We start from the raw sequence: 19,739 nt of genomic DNA on the forward strand, positions 1-19,739 counted from the left end.
TGATGAACAGTTTTCTGGTCATATTAAATTCTTGCACTGTGATTCAAAGAGTTTGTATAATGATTTGATGATGCCACAAGGTTTGATTCTATGGAAAATATGTTCTATCTTTAAAAGCATTGACAGAAGCTATCACATAGTCTTAACATAAACACCTTAAAATTGAAGTATTCAATGTAATGTAAGAGATTTTGGAGTGATAAATTGTAATTAATATTTTGTTCTGCCATAAAAGTTTCTTTTAAATTATGATTTCATAATATGTCACTGTCATATCTATTAGATGAAAAACAGTTTTAGCCAAGTAAAATTTTCTGTACACACCCTAATTCTGTGCTTTGATAAATTTGTGTTTTAAGGATACATCATACACATACAGATGTGTGTCAATATTTGTTCTGCATTTGAAGAGGACTGATTTTTTGTAGCATTTTTACCTGAGTGTTTTAAAATGTAATGTTCATTATGTATGTATTTAAAAATTGAATAAATCAACTAAAAAAGTAAGCTAACAGTAACAGAAGGAAAGTTCTTCAATAAAATGTTTTTTGTCTCAGGTTTTTCTGATTTAGTGTCAGCAATTAAGAGTTGTTGTTAATTCAAATTTAGAGTTAGCTCGTTAATAAAAGCAGAAACTCTTCATCTAAAAATGGGTTTTGTTTACAAGTTACCTGTTTATTTACCCTTCAGATGATAAATCCTATAAAGGAGACAACTTGCTGTTCATTCAAAACTAGAGGGTTAATAATCCACTTAGAAATTATAGAAGTCCTTTACATTTTTTGTCTACTTACATCTTTAATTACCTTTCAGATCTCAAAATTTATGCTAAAACTTGTCTGGAAATCAAGGAAATATAAGGGAATTTCACTTGGGGAAACTTATAGAAACCCTGTTGTCACAGAATCAACACTACAAAGGGATGACTTGTGCGATATAAGGTTTGCCACCTCAATTCCAAAAAATTGTGCCACACTAAAACACCTGTCGGTGAGCTAATTGATACAGGCAATATACAACCTACAGATAGAAATTGATCTCCTCCCATGCATCTTGTCCAGGAAAAAGATGGTTCACTTTGTCTGTGCTGTGGTCACAAAGTTCTGAACTCTCACTCTATTATAGACAATTATCCAATCCCAATATTCAGGACTAGGCTCAACTGCTCATTGGTGCGTGAGTGTTCAGTGTACTTGATTGCTGTAAAGCTTGTTACCAAATTCCCATGTTCAAGCATAACATTCCCAAGACTGCTTTACTCAATTGTTTTGGACTCTTGAGTACTGCTTCATGCCATTAGGCCTCAAAAATGCAACTCAGCGTGGCAGCAGTTTTGTGACTCTTTATTGTTCAACCTACTGTTCGCGTTTGCCTATTTGGATGGCATCCTGATATTTTCCTTGACCCATTAGGAGCACGAACAATATCTGGCTCAAGTCCAGGCTACACTACATAACAATGGTGTTGAAATCAAGTACAAGAAGTTACAACTAACTCATGACAATGTAATGTTCCTAAGCTATACTGTTTTGACTGAGGGCATCTGACAGACATCCAACAGCATTGAGTTTATCCATAACCTCCTTTTGCCCATGGACTACTGTGAATTTCCAAGATTCCTGGACATTATAAATATCTATTGTTGCCATCTGCTTTACACTGCCTCCTCCCAGGCACCATGTGCCAACACATTGATTATAGAAATAGCCTTGGGCATAAGGAAAGTTCTATGGACTGACGACATGATTCAAATGTTCTAGGCCCTCAAGCCTGCCTTGTGCACACTGGCACACCCTGTACCTGATGCCTGCATCTCTATCATTGCTGATGTGAGCGATACTTCTGTAGTCGCAGTTTTGTAACAGCACATGAACAATACCACTGAGCCTCTCAGATTTTCCTCAACAAACTTTTGTCTGCCCATTGCAAGAGGTCTACATTCGGTTGCAAACTTTTCACAGTCAGTGAGGCAGTGAGATCCTTCTGTGATGACATCAAGGAGCATGAGTTCACCATCTTTACCAATCACCTTCCACTTGCAGACACCATCTGCAATCCTGGTAAAGATGTTCCTTCCTGACATCTGCAGCAAATGGGCCTATTCAGCAAGTATTCTACAGATGTACACTATATACATGGCTCTGACAATGTTATTGTTGACTACCTGTCCAGTGAACATCATCATGTCCCCTTTAAGATGGATGAGTTGATCCACCTGCAGACTAATGGCATCAAGCTTGTAGATATGTTAAATGATACAAAATGCACACTGAGTCTCAAGCTACATCTGCTGTTGGGCTCAGCCACTCCCATTGTCTGTGACACCTCGACAGGTACTCTTCAACCTGTTCTACCTCCCCCTCTCTGAGAAGTGGTGTTCAAATTGCTGTACGATCGCAGTCACCCAAGCATCAATGCCACTATGAAACTGATTACTGAATGATTTGTCTGGCCACGAATTAAGAACAATTGTCGTGACTGAATGTGGGTAGATACATACTGTCAATCAACAACCAAGCCGTGAAGTGGGTTAAAGCCATCCCTCTATTTAAAGTTACAGCTGATTTGGTAGCCCATGCAGTCATTAACTCCTGGACTCCTCACTTCAGTTGGCCTTTATCTCTAACCACTGACCAGGGCTACCAATTTGAATCATTGCTATTCACCAGACTAAGCGAGCTGTAGGGTGTTGAAAAGTTCAAAATCACCACCTTCAGAGCAATGGCCTCATGGAGTATTGACACTGCACCATTAAGGAGGCACTTATGTGCCATGGCAGTTCCTGGTCAGAAGCACTATCATATATCTTCTTGGAACACATGCCGCTCACAAAGAGGACTTACAAGCGTCTCTTCCTGGCATCCACTATGGCAAACCGCACAGCCCACCTGCTGAGTTTGTGGAACACTCTCGCCTCCAGAATGATGGTGAGCTTCACACCCTAGTTGATAGAGTACATGAACATATTTCACACATCAGTACTCCTCCACCAAAACTCCATTCAGTACCACGAGTGTTCATTCGCAAAAATCTCACTCTCGGCGATTGTGTTATGCTCCATGAAGACTCAGTCTGAGAATCTCTCCAGCCCCCATATTCAGGCTCTCACAAGGTCCACAACCATGGACAGAGCACATTGGACACACAACTAAATGGCAACAGCCATACAGTCTTGATGAATAGGTTAAAGTCAGCCTGTTCATTAACAGATGACCTACAGCTGTCTGTTCCCACAGATTCACAAGCCATAGTTGACGCCACTCCATGAGGCAAAGTGAATGAAATGTGTGATGATTTTGCCCCTCAGCATGACATTCTCCCTCTCAACTCCTTCACTCCTGTGTGATACAGTGTTTACCATCGACCGCTCTGATATCTACCTGGATGATCTCGCCATCAAGATTGGAGACAGCAATGTCTTTGTTTTCTCTGTCCTTCCGCTTACACAAAACAATGCTTCAGCCTCTCACATATAGCTATTGAACTCCTTCAAGCTTCTACTGCAGACACTGAACAGGATCTCATAGCAGTCAAAATCTTGGGCGAGAGCATTCACTCTATTGACAACCCTCTCCATGCACAGCTCATGGACCTACCTTCAGGTGACAAATGTCCCCACTCCTGCATGGGATAGAACCTTCAGTCACCTACATGACTTCAAGATTTTGTCGTGGACAACATCTCCACCCCACCTTCCCCGTGCTCCGCACAACTCAGGGGGAGGCTCTGTGGCAACTATTGACCACAGAAACAACATCTCTGAGTGTTGACTTGCAGACTCTTTGTTCTTTTTGCCATCTTTTTTCCTGTGGTTTTTCTCTCATGTTTGTACTTTGTGTGTGTGTTCTAAAGTTACTTAATAAAAGTGGTTCTTCAGCATATATTGAGTTGGTGATTTCTATTCCTTCATCATAGAACAGAGGGACAGAATTGACCACAGTCTGATATGCTATAAGTATTACAAGTTCCCTTTAAGAACTGAAGCAATTAATACTCAAAGAGAGATATCTGTTAAGACAAAAGAAAAACTTGAGATAGAATCTGGCTATTCCCTGAAACATTTTTGAGGTTATGATCACTAACGAACTTGAAAATAGCATTAATTTGTGTTAAATAAAGACGATTTATATTCCTATTAAAAGAGAAAATATATGCAAGATGATATGTTAGTTGAAATACAGGCCCCTACACTACAGTAACTGTAAATCATAAACGCTGATTTACTACGAAATATGTTGTGCTAAACGCTCATAACATAAATAAATTCTCAAAAATAAATATTTATTCATGCAAATATGCACTGAAATATGCAGAAAACAATTCTTCTTCTTCTTTTTATGATGCTGTTACTGCTAAAATTTTGTAAAGCTCAAATACTCACAGGCGTGTGATTGATCAGTTGGTTGGTTTGTGGGATGGGACCAAACAGCAAGGTCATTGGTCCCATCAGATTTGGGAAGGATGGGGAAGGAAGTCTTCCATGTCATTTCAAAGGAACCATCCTGGCATTTGTGTGAAGCGATTTAGGGAAATCACGGGAATCCTAAATCAGGACAGCTGGACTCGAGTTTCAACCATCATTCTCCTGAATGCAAGTCCAGTGTGCTAACCACTGTGCCACCTCGCTCGGTCACAAGTGTCTGAGCATTCTTAGAAATGCACCTAATTTTCCATCTGAATGTACTGTGAAATAGCCAATAATTGTTTTTTAACAGGTGTACTGTTGCCAAAAATTTCATAAAGTTTCTGATTACTATTGATGATAGTACTATGAATCTATTACAGCATTTGCAAATATTGTAAAATACACAATACAAAATGATGGAGACAAGGATACTGGTACCATAGACTGATGTTACATTTCCCATGACTCAAAGACAACAAAATGGTCTAAAAATGATGCAGTTGGAGACTGCTAAAATAGCTTTTACAGACCAGTGTCACATTTCCTGAGATCTTACTACAACATACCATACCAAAAATGACACGTTTTGGAGAGATATTTAATGCAGTGTATCATTGGAATTGCATATTTTTGTACACAAGTATAAATACGAAAATCACTAAATACATCATGTTAGCTTCACAAACATTAAAATTAGCAACCATAACTTTGGTCACTTGTCCTTTGCTGTGATTGGCTGACAGCAGCTCATGCCCTGTGCTGTAATGATGTAGTTGGATGACAAAAGCATACAGAATAGCTGCCATGTTGTAGCCACTGGTAAATCTACTGGGTTGTATGGTCATGGTGTGTGAAACTCTGCCATGTTGATTTCAGTGTTTGTGAAATGAACATATTTGGTGGATTTTGTATTTATACTTGTGTATTGCAAAAATATGCAATATGTTGCATCAAAGATCTCTTCGAAATGCATCATATCTGATATAGTTTGTTGTGCTGAAGTGTTGGGACGTGTGTCATAAGTCTATAAAATCTTTAATCATACGAATCTTTACACAATCAAAGGTTGTATGGAAATAACATGAAAAGCAAAATATTGGAATCTACAATTTCAGATTTGATATATCTGGCCCATGTGATCTCAAACAAAGGAATATTTTAAACTTGGCTCATGTGTATAAAAAAGCCTGTGAAATGCCCCAATTTGTTACATCTTCTGCATTGCAAAAAATGAACACTGCGGTGTCAGCTTATCTCAGTCTAAATAAAAAAAATAGTGAAGCACAAACAAAACACATTGGCTGCTGGCGTAAGCTAACAGTGCACTTATTTCTTTCTTTATTTTTTTGTCCAGTTAATCATGATTTAGTAACTTGTTAGTATATATAACACGTGATATGGAGCAAGTCAGAAATAATATATGTAATTCATTATTGTAACAGATAAAGAAGTCCACAAGTTAAGTGTTGTTATTGTAAATATGCAGAAGAATGTAATATAACGGAATAATATATTTGACCATGTTCAATCAGGTACATTTATTTACTACAGTGCTCCAAAAATTCAGAAACACTGTAGGAGTTGTGCAACTAAGCTTTTTAATTTCACTTTCACTATATTTAATGTCAGTATGCATCTCAAGTTAGAAGACACATGGTTGTGTGACACAACTCTGCTAGATATATTCCTATGTTATCTAGAAGCTGATATGAAGATGCTTCTAAAGCAGTCCTGCAAGAGTATTCTTAACAATGAAATTGACAAGATGAGGGAAGGTTGTTGTTGTTGTGATCGTCAGTTTGTAGACTGGTTTGATGCAACTTTCCCCACTACTGTATCATGTGCAAGCCTCTTCTTCTCTGAATAACGTATGCAACCAAAGTTCATTTGAAACTGCTTACTGTAATCATTTCGTGGCCTTCATCTACAATTCCCACCCTCCACCCACTCCCCTCCATTACCAAATTGACAATTCCTTCATGACTCATGATGGGCGTATCAAAACATTCCTCCTTTTAGTCAAGTTGTGCCATAAATTGCTTTTTTTATCAGTTCAGTTGAGTACATCCTCATTAGTTACTCCATCTGCCTATCTGATATTCACCGTTCCTCTGTAGCACCACATTTTGAAAGTTTCTATTCTCATCTTGTCTGTAATGGTTATCATCCTCATAATCCAGACTAATATCTTCTGTGGGGACTTAGTAACACTCAAATTTATATTATATGTTAATACAAAACCTTTTTCAGAAATTCTTTTCAAGATATAGCCAGTCTACACTTAATGTTCTCTCTACATGATTTTGCTACTGAAATACCAGTACTCATCTGCAACTTATAGTTTATTATTTTCTAATCTAATTTCCTCAGCATCACCTGACTTAATATAACTAGATTCCATTACTCTTGTTTCTTTTTTGTTTATGTTCATTTTATAATTTCTTTTCAAGGTACTATCCATTCCATTCAACTGCTCTTCGAAGTCCTTTACTATCTCTGACAGAATTACAATGTGAACTTCCTGAACTTTGATTCCATCCAGAAATTTCTCCTTTAGTTTCCTTTACTGCTTACTCAGTGTTCAGATTTAATAACATTGGAGATAGACAACAATTCTATCTCATGCTCTTTTCAACTACTGCTCCTCTTGCCATCGCTTGCTTTCCCAAAGATCTCAGTAATTCTGTGGGAATGTCATATACTCTAGGGTCGTTGATCTGACTTTGCTCTTTCAATGCGCTGACAAATTCTTCCTGCAGTACCACATCTCTCATCTCATCTTGATTTACTTCCTTTTCCCTTGCCTTCCAGTTCATTACCTTTGTATAGCTCTTCCATATATTCCATCCCTCTTTCAGTTTTCCCTTCTTTGCTTGGTACTGGCTTGCCATCTGATATTCATACAGCTGCGTCTCTTGGCTCCAAAGGTCTCTTTAATTTTCCTACAGGTGGTGTCTGTCTTTCTCATAATAATGCATGCTTCTACAGCCTTGCATTGTCCCTTAGCCATTCCTGCTTAGTCATTTTGCATTTTCTGACAATCTCATTTGCAGCATTTTATATTTTCTCTTTTCATGAGTTAAGTTCAGTATCTATGTGTCTACAGTAAGGACCATTCTGGCAGAATCAAAATAATTTAGGAGTAAAGTAAATCACTCACAGAACAGCAGAGGTGAATAGCAGAGGCACTGATTTGTCGACAGGCACACACAAAGAAGAATTAAAACTTTGCTAACTTTTGTTTCCAGAATTTGTCGGCATGTACTGGAAACTATTCTGTCAAGTTTCATGGAGTAAGAACACATTATGTCTGTGCCTGTCTATTACTCAATGACTGGCATTCAATGCAGGGTCTTCCTAACTCCTAAATTAAATTCAATATATCTTGTACTATTTCTACTTGGTTTTGTTATTCTACATGTCTGATTCTCTGCTGTCATTATTTTTTTCATCTCTGAAAGCTACCTATTCGTCTTTTATTTTTTTCCCCCACTTCAGCCAATCATTACCTTTTGGTCCTACTAAAAATCTCAAAAATCTCTGGTTCCTTTAATTTGTACATGTCCCATCTCCTTAATTTTGCATCTTTTTTCAATTTCTTCAGTTTAATCTGCAGTTCATAATGGTACATTTCATATCTGCCCCTGAAAATGCCCTACAGTTTAAAATCTGCTTTTGATACCTGTATATTACTATTATATAACCTATTTGAAACCTTCCAGTGTCTCTAAGTCTCTTCAATTCATATCAATAGTCCTATTTTCTAATTCATTATCAGACCTACTCCTGCTGTGCCCCTGTTTGATTTTGTGTTTATAACCCTGTACTGGCCTCACCAGAAGTCTTGTTCTTTTTGCCACTCCACTTCCTAATTGCTACTTTATCTAAATTCAACACATCAATTTCCCTTTTTAAATTCTCTAATGTACCTGTCTGGTTAAGGGAACTAACATTCCATGCCACTCTGACCCGCAGAATGCTAGTTTCATTTTTCCTTGTGACGACTTCCTCCTGAGTAGTCCCTGCCTAGAGACCCAGTTTGGGAACTATGTTACCCCTGGAATATTTTACCTAGGAGGCTTCCATTATCACATTAGACGACAGTAGATCTGCATGCTCTCAGAAAAAATAACAACCGTACTTTCCCCTTGCGTTTAGCCATTCACAGTACCAGAATAGCGAGGTCATGTTGGTTGATGTTACAAGGCCCAGTCAGCTGATCATCCAGACCGTTCTTCCAGAAACAGCTGTACAGACTGCTGCCCTTCTTCAGGACATATTGATTTGTCTGGCCTCTCAGTTGCGGTTGCAACTGTCATATTGCTATCTGTGTTATTGAAGCTTGCAAGCTACCCCAAATTCGCAGGGTCCTTGGTTCATGGAGGGAAGATATAAATTAAGAAACAGGACACATTGGCAGCCATACAAAATTCTCACTTTGTGTAATACACCTTGAGCTGTTTGAGGCTTTCCCAACAAAATATCTGCTATCGTAGTTCATGGGTGTTTCATCAGATAGGGTTGAGTGAACTACACATTGTTTTTATGAGGCAGCTATGTATAATCTTCTGGTGCTATTGACACATTGCGTTGTGCTCACCAATTTATACACTGCTTTGCTAGAAAAGCAAAGGCATCAAGGGGCAGAGCTATAACGTAAATGAAGACAAATCCTATGGAACAGGGGTGACCAATAGTTTTGGCTCCTGAGCCAATTTGTGGAAGCATAAGTCAGCAGACAGTTGCATCTTTTAAAATGACTGCATGCGTTAGTTAACTTCTCATTTCAGAAAATATATAAATTGTTACATAAAAATTCTGACAGTCTTGGCAAGCTGCACAAAACCATTAGGAGGACCGCCGGTGGCCGAGTATTTGCCCACACCTGCTATAAGATAACAACTGCCAGAGCCCCCTGATGAACAAATAGATTGCTGTCTTGGTGTGTACAATGCTGGGGAAGGCAGCTACTGAACAAAAAGATTGCTGTCTTGGTGTGTACAATGCAGGGGAAGCGGCTACAAACTGTGGACCCCGCGTACTTGTGCTAGCAAGGTATTGGCACTAACCTTAACCGTCCTGGCATTGATTCCCCATCTTTGTTGACTATTTGCAATCATATGCCTGCAATCAGTGATTCCTTAATGCCACCAATGCTGGTTCCCATGCTTTATTGAGTTTGTGTTAATTAAGTCATTACTTACATGTATTGACCACCTCATTAATGATGGAATCTCACTATGTGGTGGGGGACTGATGACCTTCGCTGTTTAGTCTCCCTTAAACATCCCAACAACCACCACCACCATCACTATGTGGAAGCCATATTCATGTCAAGACATTATTCAGCAACAGCAAATTTTTCTGGCCAATGCAGTTTGGTGTTTTGTTTATGTTCATCACATCTGTCTGTAACTATGCGACACTTTTGGACAAAGTAAGATTTCCCACACTAAAATGGGGTTTTGTACATTTATGGTCTCCTTAGACTGAGGTTATCTTTCATGTAACCCAGTGTTGTTTACACTTGCACTGGAGAGTGGAAGACAAACTTTATTCAGTGTTTCTTGAATAGCCTGCCAATCTTGAAGGACATGCCACCACCATAAAGTAGATGAACAATCGTCATAGAGTTCTCCATTTCTTCTAGTTGCTTGTGAAGTTTGATGCATGTTGGTTGAAATGTATTGTGAATCTGCTTTTCAGGTTCTACTTACATATTGCTGTTGTGCTCACCAACTTATGACCTGGCTCACTAGGAAAGCACAGGCACAAAGTGGTGGGGCTACAGCATCATCGAAGATGATGAGCAATATTCAGAATCCCTGCCAGAGAAACATCCTCTAAGATTCATCTATATTGACGTTTTAGACTCGCCTCTTAGTGCCTGAGCTTTTCTAGTGAGCCAGAACGTTATTGGTGAACACAACTAAAGTCCACTAGTGGCACCTGAAGTTGATGACAAGCTGCCTCGTGGAAATATTGTGCCATTCACTCAATGCTATCCAACATAACACTGTAAACCATTCAAGCAGATATTATGCCAGGAAAACCTCAAAAAACACAAGTCATTCCTCTACAGGGAGGAGACGGCCAACAAAATATAACAGTTTTATAAACTCAATAACCTGAGAAATAACTTGTTAGACTCTCTCGCATTTCATTAAGATTTTGTGATGAGCAAACTATACTGATTTTTGTGAAGTTTACACTTTATATAAACTCTGCAGCTGCTAAGAGGCTTAAACAGTGAGCTAGCAGGGCACTAGTGAGAAAAAGAATTTGTTATCCAAGGTGAGAATTAGACAGAGCCTCCAGAATCTATCTTTCACTTCATCTGAATACCTTGTCATGTCTGTCAGTGGATTTCTGGGAATGGGTGGACAGTACTACATGGTCTCTTTCGGACTGAACACTGCAGCAGGTCATGACATGTCAAACTTTCATGTTCCATTGCCTTGCTCACCGATTATTGCAAGAAGATAAATTATGCAGATGGGCTGTATTTAATTTCACAGGTAAATCACTGAGTTACAGTGTGATATCAGTGTTGGAAAAGGACCCATTTTACACCCATTCCAGGGACTTCACCCATCAAGATTTTATCAGTGCCACTGAGCAAGCTGTCTTAAAACTTCTTAGTGAGACTGCCAAAGAAATAAGGTGAGGGACTTGCAGGACCATAACTAGGATGCCTGCACCCATAAAGAACATCACCACTGCAGAAAGAAAAGCACTCCATTCGTTAAGAGAAGACACAGAGATATTAATTTTACCTGCTGACAAGGGAAACACTACTGTTCTTCTGCCTGAAACGTTTTGATAATATGACAGATTTACTGCTGGATTCAGCATACTGTCAACCCAGAAAGATCCAATGGATGCAGTACAACAGAAGACAACCACTTTCCTTACTTCCAGCCAGTTTATTGACCACATGAAAAATAGTTTAAGAGTACAAGTGCCAATTTCACTTTGATTGGGCTGCCAAAGGTACACAAAGAAGGAGTTCCAATTCTCCACGTTATGAGTGTTATAGGAGCCCCAACAAACTACCTTGCAAAACATCTGGCATCTCTTTTGAGCCTTTTGGTAGGGAAATGTGAACACCATATTTGAAATTCAGAAGATTTTATATGGTTACTTAAGAACCTGCATCTCAAACCAACCAATGTATTAGACAGTTTCGATTTGGTGTCTTGTTCATACAAATGTGTCTGGTGAACTCACAATTACCCATCTGTATTTTTAAGCTACTATCCTGGGAACCAATACCACTTGCAGGTTGCCTATTTGATGGCTTCCAAGGGCAACAAAAATTTGATTTTCAATATTTTGTGTAATTATTGACTAAATTTAAAATGCTGTCTATGTACACATGGAGAGGTATAATCTTACGTTCAGAGTTTAACTGAATGAGATAAGTATTACATTTAGAAACTGTTCATTTGTCTTTAGGCAGTGTAACTGATGACATGCAAAGACCCAGACTTATTCATCCAGTATTTGAGAATGAGAGAGCACTTAGCCACTTCCAACATAATTACAGACCTTTACAAAACTTTTTCTTGCTGACACGTCTCATAAAAAAGTATTAAAGGAAAAAAGTTTCTTGCTCACGATACGTTTGCCATTCGTGCAATTAAACTTCAGCTCAGATATGAAGTTTTAATTTATTATTTATTTACTACCAAGTCTATTAGCAACACAGTTTCCAAACAGTATCCACATATATTACTGAATGTACCTGCAAAATTATATCATTGTATGACACATAGCTCAGGAGATATGACTTCAGTAAACTTTTAGAAGCATGAAAATCTATCTTTTGCTTAAAATGTTGTGCAGTAAAACTTCAGTATCAGGTATGACATTTTAATTTTTTACTTCCTAACTATTAACTCTATTCACACCATACTTTGCAGATATTATATAAATATATCACTGAATTTATATGCAAAATTTTATCACTGTACACCGCATATTTCAGGAGATATGACATCTCAAATATTGAGATGCATGAAAAACTTACTTTTGTTTAAAATTGAGCATGAATTACAAAGACTATAGTCATGCTGTTTTGCATAATGAGAGAGCACTGAGCAACTTCCAAGAAACCTTAAGCATAATTTCAAACCTTTTCTAAACTTTTCCTCATTTCCATGCTTAACACCAAATACTCATTTGTTAAGTAATCAGATTGTTACAGCACAGAATAGCAAGGGCTAGAAATTAGGAAATTTCATTAAGACTTACTCTCACTGCCACACAGCAAACTTACGTCATGGCAGAGATAGAGGCAGAAACAAGCCAGAATGTTGCAAGACGGTCATGTCATAGACACATTACGACTCTGTCATGTGATGATACACATTCAGCATAAAGGAGGCAGAAAACCAAAGGAAGTGAAACAAGCATATTCATTAGCTCATAAGTCATGTTGCAAGAAACTCTATCTCTTTCACAAGAGCACATAGCAAGACACTGACACAACAGTTAACAGCCAGTTAAGTGAATATACCAGAATAAGGAGGAAACATACAATCATTAAAAACGGAGCCTTGCGTCATAGCCTCAGGCTAGTTCCCTTTAAATACCCCAGCTCTCCAGTCCTGAGTTGATAACTGGGATTGATGGCATTCACAGTAATGGCACTCGATTCCATGATTACGATACTGTAGTGAATCTGTCCTAGATGTTACAGCACAATCTATGAACTATCCAAAGATGTACTCTAGGTGATGGCCTTCACTGATGAACTTCATGCTTACCATCTACTGTTGGAGGAACTGACTGTTGTCGGACAACACCATGTTGAAGGATACTACCAGCACTGAACTGCAACATGGAATCCAGCAGCAGGGCCTCTTAGAGTCCCTATTCTTGTTCAACACTCAGGCAACTCCAGGTGCTGAAACCTATGAGACATAGGGAGGAGATCAACCAATCACCTGACAAAAGACACCAGGTACATCACAGATGAGTCATAAAGGGCCATTGTAGAATTTGAAGTGGGACTGAGGACTCTCCAGCAGCCAGCACGAGACCAATTCACACTGGGTGATGGCCACACTTTCTTGCTGGCATCTTGCTGCAGTGCCAGGGTCTCTTAACTTTGCATGGGCATGCAATCAGGGAGCTGACTGGACAGATGTCAGCTAGAATCCAACACCCAGCTGAATGAGCAACAGCCGAGGCTAGTGTGGAAGAATGAGGACTTGTAAACATTCAGAGTATCTGATTGAACTCTAATAATGTGCTACTAGCATCATCGATGCTTTGCAGGTACCCAACAACTATCCTCACTTTGCACAGAGGTGTCTCCGATTGGCCCTCTGTAAGATGTTTGAGGATATTTTATACATGGGAGTTCAATTCTTTAAAGAATTTAGACTTTAGTGGTAGGAGCTAAAATGGAAGAGGAGACCTTGCGTCTTCTTAAACATGTGTCCACCTTGACTTACTTTTTATTTAACAACCAATATTTTGAGCAAATTGACAGACTGATAGTATTGCTATGGGTTGCCCTCTATCTCACATAGTACGTAAACTCTTTTATAGAAGATTTCAAGGATGAAGCACTGGAGTTGACAGTTGTGAAATCTAAATGTTTTTGGAAATATGTTGATGATATCTTTGTGGTACATCCACATGGGACAACAATACTTCCTTCATTTTTAGAACAGCTTAGCTTCCTCCATCCAAGCATTTGCTTCGCCATGGAAGCGCACAAAAATGAAGACCTCTTGTTTCTGGGGGTTTGGTTTGCAGAAAGGTAGATGGCTCCTTGGTTCACAGTGTGTTTTGCAAACCTGCAGATACTGACTGTATCTATGAGCTGTCATCACCTATCCCAATGCAGTGATGCACTGTGGACTCTCTTTCATAAGGCTAGATCCACTTCAGACCCAGAGAGTTTATCAGCACAGCTTAGCCATCTCTGCTCTGTTGTACTCCGATAAACAGATTCGTAATGTGTTTTGACCAAAATGCACTAAATCTCAAGAGGAACCAGAAGAAATGGAGAACTCTATGAGAATGTCTTTCAAGTTCAGTAGGCTATTCAAGAAGCATTGAATAAAGTGTGTCTTCCACCCTCCACTGTAAGTGCAAACAATGTGGCATATATGAAATCCCAAGACAGTGTGGGAAAACTTACATTATCCAGACATGTCACATTGTTGAAAACACCAGATTGGGTTGGCCAGAACAATTTGCTCTTGCTGAACATTATCTTGACACAGGTACAGCACAGACTATCAAGAGATCAAAATTCTCTCATCTGCCTCCACATATTAGGACTCTATAATTAAAGTGGCAGTTAAAATACATATAACTAATGGCTTAATTAACAGAGACCTGATTTCAACTCATCAAAGCATGGGAACTGGCACTGGTGGCACTATAGCATTGTTGGCCATGTACAAACGGTTGCAACAACTCAACGTATAGCAGAATAGAAGCCAGGATGCTTAAGCTGTACACTAACACCTTGGCAGCATGCATATAAGAAGCCCATGGCTTGCAGTTGCTTTTCCATGTGCCATGCATATGGATGCCGCAGCCCTTTCTCTGGCAGGGAGCTCTGGATGTTAATGTCCACTACGATTAATTGCAATGACATTGTAGCTCCACCTCTTGGTGTCTGCACTTTTCTAGTGAACCTGGGCATAAAATGCTGAGCACAATAGCAATACATCAGTAAGCACCTGGAGATAATCAGCATCTGCCTTGTGGAAATATTGTGCAGTTTACAAGACACTATCTGATGTAATGCCTGTGAAGCATTCAGCATAATACAGCTTGTTAAAAAATTCTTTACATGGTAAATATGAGTGCAGAGTTCTTCAGTTTATGATACTTCGCTTCTCTTATTATTTGCCATAAATAACAGTACTCAGTAAATGTATTGACATGAAGGTGTGAACACTCAATAATTCTTTGAGAGGACAATACAATATGTTCAGTTAGCAAAATTATTATTTTTTAATTAGACATCATGTGTGTGGGTGGAATCATATCTCCTCACCATAAAACAGAGGGTAGAGGCTGAATAACAGTAGCGAAGATAAATTCAGAATCGGGGAACATCAAATAAAGCTTTCTTACATGGCTTGGTACATTTTCTACTGTTAGCAGAGTTTTTCTGCACAAATGAGCTACCTGAATCATTAAAATGCATGTCATAAATTTTAATATTCACTAATGATACTAATAATTAAGCAGAATGTTCAAATCACTTGCAGCCCACTCAACAATAGAATATATTTTTATTGGTCCTCAGCAAGAACTTTTACTCTCAGCCTTAAAATTGTGTCTTACACAGTTTGAAATCATTAGCAATGATTTACAAGGCTAAGAAATAGATGTTAGTTACTACTAACTAGTTATTACTAACTAGATGAAACTTAGTGGAAGCATTGAGCAGCAAACAGGCACACTGAAAGAAGATGTTTAGATATTATAAGCTATCACCCAGAGCTTTTCTTCAGATGGAGAAACACACACACACATCCACTGTCACCTCTGAGCATTTAAGGTCCTATTGCGGTTAGCAGCAATCTATGGTGGAGCAGATAGTGAGGGTACGGAAGAGACGTTTGGCAGGGGGAGAGAAGGATAGCAGGGTAATGGTGGGGGAAGATGCTGTAGTGCTGCCTGTGGTAGTGTGCAGAGGCATGTCAGGGACACTATAACAATATACAATGGTGGGCTGGTAGGTGCAGCATCAGCTGGCTGTGGCTTGGGTTGGGGTTCAGGCTGTGGGGGGACGGGCAGGGAAGAGTTGCTGTGTCACCTGGAGACAAGAATGGTCACGTGTGTATAGTTAATTTTTTCTTCATCTCATGGATTTTGTCTAAAGGCTGAATAATATCCAACAGTCTACTTTTAAATATATCTGTCTGCTACTCAATGTTTCTGCATGTGGTGAGTAGAAATCCATCCAATTCCTGTTGCTTTTGTTACTCCTTTCTGGTTTTCCATTATATGTAAAGTCTGTTGGAATTTACATGCACAAAAGCTTAAAGCTAACCACCATCATATCCCTAAATAATTTCAGGAAAATACTAGGAGTGATTTCTTTGGCAACCCAATGTCTGATTTTTTATGCCATTCAAACCACTCTATGCTGTGTTTAATGGGGTATTAAACTCAAACTTTTAATTCTTCTCCCTTTTAAAACACGTTTTATCACCATGTATAGCTGTAAACTAAAAGAATAAGGTATTCATTGAGTCTTATAATTAAACTCAAACTTCTAATTCTTCTTCCTTTTAAAACATGTTTTACACAATATATTGCTGTAATCTAAGAGAATAAGGTAAGTATTCACTGAGTCTTATAACTGTTGAGCTTTTTGCATATGATTATCACTGTGTTGGATGACAGTAACATCTACCAGTGCTTGCATCCATTTTTAAAGATTATTCTGATTCTTCAGTATAATGGTTTTGCTTCGATTTCTTACTTGTAATGTATTTTTAATTGCCATAAAAATATATGCTACATATGTTTCATAACATATTCATGAACTGTTCACAGTGTTGTTTTTAGTAGACATGAGAGTTGAATGGAATGCTTTTAAACGTGGAATGGTAGCTAGTGATGGACTGCGCACTATAATAACAGAGAATCCTGATACTTCTGAAGCAATGATGCTTCGAGCATTTGCTAGAACAGCCCCTGTTAAACCTAGTGCAATTCTGGAGCAGCTTGCTAGCACAATACCAGATCGTATGTATTCAAAATCTTCAGTTCTCTATTTCCTTCTAACTTTATTCTCTCTAATATATTGAGTAGTAAATATCTATGAAGCAAATCATTTTAATGTTCTGTGTATGACTTTTATAAGAATGTGTAAGGCGTGTTATGGTTTTTTAAGTAATTTTACTTGATGATCATGTGGAAAGCTACCTTCTCTTACCCATTTTTTATTATAATCGTATAAACTGACCTAAAAAACAACTTAAGTATGGTATCTTTAAAAGCTGAAATTTTCTTAGCTTAAAAACTCAGCAGATCACAATATTCAGAAAAAACAGCAGTTATTTTGAATATCCTTAACTTCTAATTGAGATATTTTAGGTTTGGCTTAACTGTAACTATTGTGAATAGCATCTAGAAATACACTGCCATGGTCACATTTATTATATTTTCCACTGATCATGTTGGAGGGCTATATCTCCATAATCAGGTGGAGTTATGTAAATTATTAAGGCATGGATGTATTAAATGTATGGGTTGGGGTTGGGTTGTTTGGGAAGGAGACCAGACAGCGAGGTCATCGGTCTCATCGGATTAGGGAAGGACTGGGAAGGAAGTCGGCCGTGCCCTTTCAAAGGAACCATCCCGGCATTTGCCTGGAGCGATTTAGGGAAATCACGGAAAACCTAAATCAGGATGGCCGGACGCGGGATTGAACCGTCGTCCTCCCGAATGCGAGTCCAGTGTTTAACCACTATGCCACCTCGCTCGGTATGACTTTTGGTTAAATTGTTATGCCTTCTTTAGTGGATACATGTCTCAGGTTACCAAAAAGACATGTCCTATAAATTGAAACAAATCCACCTGACTTTGGAGGTATAGCCCTCCAAAATGATCAGTGGGAAGTATAATATGATAAATGTGATGAATCGTCACAATCTATATGTCCAGTTGATGTTTCAACTGATACTATTAAATGTTGATATCTAAAAAATTTCAACATTATATTGCTTTATTTCAGACTACCAGCTCTTAAATCTATACTGTTTTCTTCTGTATTCTTACAGAATAAAGTTTTCTGTCCCACATATACCCATACTCTTTGATTAAACAGCTAATGTCATGTTGCAAAATGGTACCACAAAACTGGTTACATCAGCTATCACAATATGTGTCATAAAAGTAGACAGAAATATTGAAAAGTAGAGGGTTGTTATAAATAAACTTTTGCTACTTGAGAGGAACTCCATGAAAGATGAGTGACCCTATGAAAATGGAACTTTGTGGAAACATTTGTAAGAACATGCAGAAGATAAGTAATGAATTAAGTGTGGAAAGAAACGCAGTTTAGTGTCCACATGAGAGGATTCAAATCTGGTGATCTTAGTGGGTGCACAGTTTAGGATGATTGAACAATGATTCAGATTTCTTCAGATGTGTTATGGAGTAAGCAATTGACCTCACAACCAGTGTGAGGTAGAGCTCCATTGTGCATCAAAACAGTTGAGTCCAAAGCACCTCTCTGCTTAGAGCAGGTATCACATGTTGGTGAAGCAAATCACTGTAATATGTACCATACACACTGCATTTTCTTGGTACTTGAGGCCTGAGTTCCTCAAATAAGAATGGATCAATCATGAACTTTTCCTTGGAGCCCCACAACACAGTGATGTGTTCACTTTGCAGGAACTTCATGAACTTTCATTGGTGGTGACAGTCCTCAAATGCAACTGCTGTGAGTGTTCACTGCCCAGTGAAAGTAAAGTGTGCTTTATCACTCTACAAAATGTTACAAGGCCATATGTCATCAACTTAAGCCCTTGCAAGAAATGTAAGAGCAAAGTCTATTTGAAAGTTTGCATCATGTGGCAAAACGAATTAGTAACATGAAATTTTTATGGATACCATTTCGAAATTGTTCACAGCACTTTCAAATGGTGGGCATTGGAATGTTCAGCTGTTGTGACACAGCTCAAGCTGCTTGAAGATTGTGCATTGCAAACAGCTTCTCAGCCATGGCAACAGTAACTTCTTCAACAATTTGTGGTGCAACTGGCTGTTGGCGCCTCCCAGGAGTAAACCAAATCATTGGCCAGTCATTCCAAATTGCATAATCACCAAGATCACTGGATTTTAACCCCCTCATGTGGATATTACAATATGTTTCTTTCAATGGTTTATTCATTTTTTCTCTTCGTATGTCCGTACAAATGTTTTCACAATGTTTTACTGTCGTACGATCACTCGTTTTTCATGGAGGCACTCTCAAGTAGCAAAAGTGTCATTATAACCGACCTGTATTCTAAAGATGCAGGTTTTGAAATCAAATGTTTCTGTTTATTGATCCACAGAAAGAGGAGGAAGTAAAGATATATTGAGATGACTATGTACTACACCAAAGTATGAGTTAGTAATACTCTCCAGTTAGGAAAGGTACTAAAAGAACAGATTATTTTAGAAACAAAACAATAACAAGTGAAGCTGATAGCTAAGTTCCTTCAAGGTTTATTGTGTATTGCTGGAGAGAAGGTAGAACTGGTGTAGATAACTGATTTGGACAAAAAGTGTGTGGAAACTAAGTGGAGAGAATAAGCAGGGGAAAAAGGATTGTTCAGTCTCGGTCATTGTA

General features: G+C 38.5%; 1 protein-coding gene across 1 annotated transcript in view; it reads left to right on the forward strand.

Annotated features, from left to right (window-relative positions):
* LOC124606120 (meiosis-specific with OB domain-containing protein) overlaps window positions 1–19,739 on the forward strand; it is a 249,243-nt gene that overhangs the window by 159,480 nt on the left and 70,024 nt on the right. Inside the window, exon 6 of the mRNA XM_047138084.1 lies at window positions 16,949–17,140. Coding sequence (XP_046994040.1) covers window positions 16,949–17,140 — 192 coding nt within the window. The remainder of the gene's footprint in view (window positions 1–16,948; window positions 17,141–19,739) is intronic.

Source organism: Schistocerca americana, chromosome 3 (assembly GCF_021461395.2).
Source record: "Schistocerca americana isolate TAMUIC-IGC-003095 chromosome 3, iqSchAmer2.1, whole genome shotgun sequence".
Lineage (NCBI taxonomy): Eukaryota > Metazoa > Arthropoda > Insecta > Orthoptera > Acrididae > Schistocerca > Schistocerca americana.